The 8,386-nt window shown below is 45.1% G+C and overlaps 1 protein-coding gene across 1 annotated transcript; it reads right to left on the minus strand.

Moving 5' to 3' along the window:
• Positions 1–2,346: 2,346 nt before the first annotated feature.
• Positions 2,347–4,797, minus strand: LOC143209036 (uncharacterized). Its single transcript, XM_076424168.1, has 2 exons — positions 3,053–4,797; positions 2,347–2,955 (listed from the first exon to the last, which is right to left on the minus strand). Exon 1 carries the CDS (start codon positions 4,786–4,788, stop codon positions 4,006–4,008), a length of 783 nt encoding a protein of 260 aa, XP_076280283.1. The 5' UTR covers positions 4,789–4,797; the 3' UTR covers positions 2,347–2,955; positions 3,053–4,005.
• Positions 4,798–8,386: the final 3,589 nt, after the last annotated feature.

Consider the following 8,386-nt stretch of genomic DNA (forward strand, 5'->3'; position numbering starts at 1 on the left):
TTTAATATTTTTATTCTATTTTCGAAAATGAATACATCCACGAATAATTTCGGCCAACTCGAGGCTACAATGAACACGACCGAGGCCCGAGGGTCGAGCCCTGAGGCCTGAGCCCAGAACACAATAGTAGTGCAATAAACACGGCCGGGCAATCCCCCGGCCAGCCAGGTAGCTCGGCATGAAACCGCTAACAAGTGAATTGCTAAACTTGTTTATTTTGTAAAATCCGCAGTCTAGTGATCAGTTATGCTACTAATTGTATGATTCCAATCAAATATTTCTTCTAACGATTTGGATTCAGTGTGTCCGGACAGGGGTAATCGAAAAGGAATCGGGGGGAATACAAGTACCCCCTCTCTAATGACCAGAGTAATATGTGACACATTGCGCGTACGCGATAAGGACTGAACGGTGGAATAGGATAGTAGAAGGGGATAAGGTGGAGAGCCTGGAGGGGGAAATGAGGTTGGTCTCATCCGCATCTGGCCACACTGTTTGGATTCAAATTTTATGTACGACAGTGTGGTTAGGATTGATAGAAAAATTTAAGAGGAAAACATTGATGAGATCAAGGGGTAAAAAGACGGTTTATGTTCAATATATATGTTTTATTCAATTTTGGACGTGACATGTAATAAACAGCAAAACCAACGAACATAACGATACATATCTTAGTCATACGTACATACATACTTTAACGCGACGATTCCATCTGTAACGGATATAGATCGGGAGATAATGCCGGCTCAGTCGGTCGTCGAGAGTTCTTTGGCCACGAATGAGATACACCAGGTGTGGTCAAATAAACAATGTTTATTATCGTCCTCCTTACTTCTAACAACAAAGGTGCCCACGCTGGGCTATCGCGGCGAGATTTGGATGACCCGAAGGTCCGATGCTCGCAACTTACTTCTAGTGAACAAACTGGCCCACGCTGGGCTATCGTACAGTTAACGCGGCGAGATTCGGATGACCCGAAGGTCCGACGCTCGCAACTTACTTCTAGTGCACAAACTGGCCCACGCTGGGCTATCGTACAGTTAACGCGGCGGAAACGCGGACGGTGGTCGCGGTGACCCTAAGCTAATCGCGGCGGTTGGTCCGGTGACCCTATTCTAGATACGGCTCCGCGGAGCAGAGAAAGCGACGATGCTGGTGACGGTGATCGAAAGATCGAGAGATGGATCTACCTCTAGTCAAAGGCGTCAGCCACAAGCGTCGAGGTAGCGGGAGATGCGCTCCAAGGGCGTCGGCCACGAGGAGAGTACACCCTGCGAAGGCGTCAGCCACAAGAGGGGTACTAGCGGTGAGGGAGGTCCCTGGGCGTCAGCCACGGGGACTGGAGGTGTGAGCGTGAAAAGGCGTCGGCCACAGACACGGTTCACTCGGTCGGAGGATATCCAAGGGCGTCGGCCACGAGGACCGGAGTGCAAGAGTATAGGGGCGTCGGCCACGAATACTTCTCGCCAGGTCGGACGGATTCCCAAAGGCGTCGGCCACAAGGGATTTCGGAACGGAGTCGGCGGTAAGCGGACAGGAAGCCTGATTCTCGGTCGCTGTGTCAGAAAGCGTTCGTGGAGTAGCCACTAGTAGCGATCGTTCCACTAGATCGGAGAACCCGACTGACTCTCTCTGGGTCCGCGGCGCGTATTTATATCCCCGCGGGTACCGTTTCTCCCGCGAGAAAGCGCGAGTCCGCGGTGGCCATCTCGCGGCCGTCGCCGCGGTTCTCGCTAGAGCCCGCGCGTGCTCGCGGTGGCCCTCTCGCGGTCGCGGCTGCGGGCTCCCTGGTCGGCGCCGCGGTACTTGCGAGAAACCGCGTGTGATCGCGGCGGCCATCTCGCGGGATTCGCGGGCCGGAGAGAGAAGAGTCTCGCGCCTCTGTTATATTCGTTACACATCTTTTTGTCCCATTACATATAAAAAAAAACGCAGTAATACAATTTTATTATTTGCAATTAATTATCAATTAGATTTGATCACTGTTGCTGTTGCAATTCTTCTTTGTCTAGTACGACGAAACGTCCTCTTCTTGGCAACAGAGTGTCAGTGGGGTTAGATTTTCATTAGGTTTCCTTCTGTTGTTTCTTCGTTGGTCCTCGCCGCCGTCCAGTAGCCTCCGACGACAGGAAAAGAAAAACATTTTCACATTAAAATGTGTTTGTCACACGTACAATTGAAACTTTAATCTAACTCATATGTAAGTTATGTAGGAAGTCGAGCCATTTAAATTGAACGACGGTTGGGCTATTCGATCTAACGATCAGCGGTTGCCCGCTGACAGTTAGATCGCGAAATTGTAAACACGCGTTGGGTCAACGACCAAGAGAATAAGAGTGTGTGAGAGTGTAAGAGAGCGTGTTGTATATATTTTGGAAGGCAGGTCTCGAGAGGACAGTTTACGAAGGTATTACATACGAGTAAAGAAGACAACGAGAGCGCGAGTAAGTGAGACGAGAGAAATTAAAGATTGCGAGTGACGAGTTATTTAAGCGAGACGCGAGATTAAACATTGTGAGCGGCGAGTTACTTATACGATATCATTAATTCAATAAATAGTTCTTAATTAAACCTATATTGAACCTTTCTGACTCTACAGTTATATCATGTTATAACTAACCTGGCGTCCTGGCGCATTGCGTTTCGTGGTTCGTGGTTCCTGGTTCCTTGGTCCTGGTTCCTGGTTCCTCGTTCCTCGTTTCCTGACATTAGATGGTCGTCCTCTTATTACTGCCTCTGCAAATTGGCTTTCAGAATCACTCGTCTTTCAAAGTTTTTGTCTGAAAGCCGATTGCTTTTTGGTGAGTTGGTCATTGTCGCGTACGAGAAGAGTCTCTCGACCGATGCTGACGATGGTAGTGGCGTGTTGTACCTCATGAATATGGCTTTAACGGCTGGATATTGCTCCAGGATTATCAATTCCTTTGTGGTTTCCTCCAGGAAATGTAGTAGTATCTGTAAAACAAAATTTTTTAAATTTACAACATACACACTGCATGTGCTGCATTAAATTGGAAATGTGTATTTATCATGTAGGCAACATTTTACTAACCTGCAACGATGCCTTGGATGCATAGTCCACAGTTTGATGGGTTGGGCTCTCGCCGAAATAAAAAAAATCGTCATTGGTTGACGTCGATGATGTCGTCGGCACGCCTGCGATTGGCGGGTACCTGTTCTTCAATTCTTCGTCAACCTTCGTCTGTAAGAGTCGCATGAACGCATCTTGGTGGTTTTCGTCGATTCAATTGAACCACCGGTTCTTGAAATTCGGATGCGACAAAGCTGCTATTCCCGCGTTGTCCGCCTCTGCCGTGGCGAATCCGAAATGGTCCTTGAATCTCGTTTCTAGGCTTACGAGAAGGTGGACACTTAAGGATCCACAGAATGTCCACCTCTTCTCTGTTAATATTTGTAATTTTCTTCTTAGGGAGAGAAGACAGGGCAGCAACGTCCCGTAAAAAATATTTTTCTCCCCCTGCAATATATCAATTTCTTCGGCGATAGGAGATGTGCACTTCAGTTGCTCACTCCCAGTTCTCTGCCTACGTCTGTAAGTTTGTCCCTGTTCTCGGACAACTACCTCAGACTATTGTAGGGATTTGGACGAGGTTTACCGGTTGGGATAATAACCCTACGTGATATCGGTGGATATATATTTTGATTGTTTGATTACACAGATTTGCTGCTCTCTCTCTCTCTCTCTCTCTCTCTCTCTCTCTCTCTCTCTCTCTCTCTCTCTCTCTCTCACTCACTCACTCTCTCTCTCTCTCTCTCTCTCTCTCTCTCTCTCTCTCTTGCATATATAGGCCGATCGTCACAACACATACGTGCGAATCGGCTCACGTATGGAGTTCGCGGTTGTCGCACTTCGTCGCTTTCTCTCTCTCTCACACATTCACGCACTCACTCTTTCGCACACGCTCGCTAGGGCATTCACCTGTCAGATGTTATTATTTCGGCGATCCGCAATTGTCCTTCTTGGCAACAACGCATGGCGTTTTTTCACCTGGTTTCTCCAGGTCTCTTCAAGGCATGGCCAATTATTCGTTGGATTTCCTCTGCCGATTTCGGTCGCATTGCCGCCTTCCATAAGATGTTGCACTTTTGCATCACGTCCGTGTGCATCGCCGATAGCATCTCGTCACCTCGGATAGCGTTCATCATATTTGTCGTGACACACAGGCTCAGTGTGTGTGCAGCACACCTGATGTGGCGGGGGAGTATGTGGTCCATTAATGACCTGTTGTATCCCTCGACGTCATCTTCTTCTTCTGCTTCTTCTTCCGTTGGGATGTCATCTTCTTCGTCCTCGAGTTGGATCGCGGACTCGAGGACACCGAACAGCTTGAACGCTTTGACGAAGTTCGTAGCGTTGTCTGTTACCGTCGCTACGATTTTATCGCGTGTGAGCCCGAATTCGGCGTGAATCGAGGTCAGTATGTCCGTAATCCTATCGAAAGAATGAACACCCGGGAAGCGTCGACAGGCAAGGGCTGCTGATTTGATCTTATAATCGGAGGAAATCCAATGCAGTGTCACGCCGAAGAAACTTCTTCTCCGTGCAAACCAGATATCTGCTGTGGTGCACACGAACTGCACTGTCTTTAGTTCTTGCGCGATTTGATTGTTCACTTTCACGTGGTTTGCCGCCATGGCTCTGCCCAGCGTGCGCCGACTAATGCTACATACAGATTCCGATATTCCCTGGTTCTTCAGCATGCGGCGAAAGTATATGTCTTCCACTGTTTTCAGTGGGATCATGGAGTGAATGACATAAGTAGCCATGTCTTCTACGAATTGCTGCCTGCTGTTCCTCTTCTCCCCCTGTTGTTCCTCTCCGCTTCCGCTTCAGGTGTAACCGGAAGTTGGAGGAGCTCGTCAAGAGTCCTCTTATTTCATTTTTTGGTGGCGTGCAAAATTGGTACACGCATACGGCCTTTCCATCGTTGACTGCAGCGATCTTGAAGTATCTTCCGTCCAGGATGGCTGTAATTTGCTGTGCTGGTACTGCTGCTCCTGCTTCTTCTTCTACGGTTGTCTGGGTCGACGACTGAATGAATTTGCCCTTCTTGCGAGTACGAATCCATCGTTGATTCTTGCAAAAGCTTTTAATGTATGTATGTATTTATTTGTTCCCTCACGTGTTACAAATGGTTCCCGTTCCCTTTACAATATATACTTAAATTACTGACTTTCCATTCGAACTAAAATTCTTTTCTTTTCTCATTCTCTCCCTCACACTTATTCTTCCATTCATCTCTCTTTCTCTTCAATTCTCTCTCACTCCTTCGCATTGTCTGTCCTATATCCATATCTTCTACTGTCTCTCTCTCCTTCGTATCTTCCTTCCTGGATTTCTTTTCTCGTCCTATCCAATTCTTCCATCCACTTCTCTCCTCTCCCGTCGTCTGCTAATATTTCTTTTACCTTCTCTTGCATGCTGATTTCCATTCCTTCTCTTCCTCTGCACCTTTCAAGCACATGCTCCCATGTCTCTTCTTCATGCCCGCACCTTCTGCAACATCTCTCTTCTTCTTCCTCCCAATACCTCTCACCCCTCATTTCATTCCCTAGCCTGTATCTAGCTATTCTTCTCCATTTCTCTTCCTTCGTTCCTTTTTCTATGTATTCCGGTAGTCCATTCACTCTTATTTCTCTGAACCACTTATTGTATCTCGATTCCCTCGCCATTTCCCAATTCTCTTCTTTCTCTATCTCCTTCTCTCTGTTTTCTATCCTTTCCCATTCCTCTTCTCTCCTCTCCTTGTCTCTCTTCTCTAACATTGTTGTATTCCCTCTCTCTTCTATATATTTTTTTCTTCCTTTTCCCAATTGGATAGTTTCTTTCCTCCTCTCGCTCTCTCTTCTATCTCCTTCAGACATTGTCTTGCCCATTCGCTTCCCCTTCTGTCTCTTAGTTTTTCTTCAAACTTCCACGCTCTTCTCGCTCCTCTTGCTCTCATCTTCTCTCTTTTTGTTTCCTCTCTTACCATGTAGCCTGGGGTTACCCACTCTAGTCCTAGAACCCATCTGATGTACCTTTCGTGTATCGCTTCCACTTTCTTTCTTTCTTCCCAGCCCCATATTTCCACCCCGTATGCCATCACTGGCCATACCAGTGTGTCAAAAAACCATACCCTCCTCTTATACTTGTCTTTAAAATATCTTTTGCCTATCCCCCACGCACTTCTCATTACACCTTCTCCCTTCCTTGTTCTTTCTTCTATCTGTCTTTCTTGTCCTCCGTTCTTCTGGAATATGTACCCTAGGTATTTTATCTCTTCTACTTCTTCAACCGTTCCATCCCCCCATCTCCACGTCTTCTTCTCTTGTCTTCTTTCAAACCTTATAATCTTCGTTTTTTCTCTATTCACCTCAAGTCCTTTCTCCTTTATATATTTCCTAAATTCCTCAATCATGAGCTTCATGCCGCTTTCATCCTTTGCCAGCAGCACCAGGTCGTCCGCATATTGTAATGTATATATCATTTTTCCTCTGATTTCTACCCCGCCTTTCCCCCTCTTCCTCATCCTTTCTTCTAGATCCGCCATAAGCAATATAAATAGCTTCGCGCTTAGCGGGCACCCTTGTCTTACCCCTCTTCCTACCCAGAACTTCTCTCCTATTTCTCCTCCCACTTTCACTTTCGCCGTTGTCTCTCTGTATACCTCTTCTATTCTTTCTCGTATTCCTTCGCTCACCCCTCTTTCCTTTAGAGCTTTCCACAATATTTTTCTGTTGACACTATCGAACGCTGCCTTCAGGTCTATAAAACAGCCTATCATTCCTCCTTTCTTCTTCGCTAGTTCTCTGTTAATTAAATAGTTCAGTACGTATATGTCGTCTAACGTCCCTTTCTCTCTTCTAAACCCCGTCTGATTCTCTGGTATCATCTTCTTTTCTTTTACCTCTTTTTCCAGCCTCTCCTCTAGTATTATCGTATATATTTTGTACAATGTGTTTAATAGCGTCACTCCTCTATAACATTCTACTGTTTTTCCATCTCCCTTCTTTTTTATCGGCACTATTATACCTGTTTTCCACTCTTCTGCCCATCCTTCTCCCTTCCATACTTTATTGCATATTTTCCACACCTCCTTCCTTATATTTTCTCCTGCGTATTTCCATACCTCATTTCCCATCTCATCCTCCCCTGCTGCTTTCCCCATTTTCAATTTTTGTTTCTACTCCTCCTAGTAAATTCATAAAATACTCTTTCCATTTTTTCATTTCTATCTCCTTTTCACATCCTTTTCCTTTTCCACCTCTCATTTTTCTTAGGAAATCCCATACCTTTCCTTCTGTGTTCGCTTTCCCTGCTTCTATTAATATCTTTTCTCTTTCCTGCTCTTTTTTCTCTTCACATATCTTTTTGTATTTATTTTTCATTTTTCTATATTCATCTCCTTCTTCTTCACCTTTTTTCCATTTCCTTAACGTCTTTCTTAGTTCCTTCTTTCTGTCCCTGCACTCTTCATCCCACCATCCTCTCCCTCTTCTCTCTTTCTTGCTCTCATCGCTCCTTATATCTTCTATTATTTTCTTTATCTTCTTTTCTAGATCTCCTAATCTGTCTCCTATACTTTCTCCTGTTATTTCTATTTCTTCTGTTTGTCTTCTAAATTTTTCTTTTATCTCTCCTCCCCATTCTACTTTTTGTACGCTTTTCTTTTTTTTCTTCTTTCTTTCCTCTCTTTCCTCTTCTTTCCATCCTTTCTTCATTGTCACCACTACTGGCAGATGGTCTGATTCTACTCTTTCTTCTACCACCATACTCTCTATTCCTTCCCTCGTTCTTTCGTCTCCTATCACGTAATCTATTACTGTTCTCCCCCTCTGTCCTATAAATGTGTATTCTCCTCTCTCGTCTCCTTTTGTCCCTCCATTCATTATTTCCAATCCCAGCTCTCCTAGCGTTCTCAATAGCTTCCTCCCTTCTGTATTTATTGTTTTGTCTCTCGACTCCCTACTGCTTTCCCTTTCTTCTTCTTCTTGTCTTATTTCCCCTCCTTCTTCTCCCGTTCTCGCGTTGAAGTCACCTCCTACTATTATTTTTTCTCCTCTTCCCATATCCCACCATTCCTTCAATGCTTTCATTTTCTGTTCAATATCTTTGTTTACATACACTCCTAATATTTTCCATTCTTCATCTTCCACAATTATCCTACCCTCTATTATTCCTTCTATTTCTTTTCGTTTTTCTTTTGATTTTTCCCAACCCTTCTTTTCACTTTAAATTTCTTTTTTCACTCCCATCAACATTCCCCCCTTCGCTCTCCCCATTATATTATCCCTAGCTGCCCATTGCTTTTTCCATATGTATCCTTGTGGTAATCTTCTTTCCACCTTTTCCCATCCTTTTTCTTCTACCCATGTCTCCACA

Source organism: Lasioglossum baleicum, chromosome 5 (genome assembly GCF_051020765.1).
Source record: "Lasioglossum baleicum chromosome 5, iyLasBale1, whole genome shotgun sequence".
NCBI classification, from domain to species: domain Eukaryota; kingdom Metazoa; phylum Arthropoda; class Insecta; order Hymenoptera; family Halictidae; genus Lasioglossum; species Lasioglossum baleicum.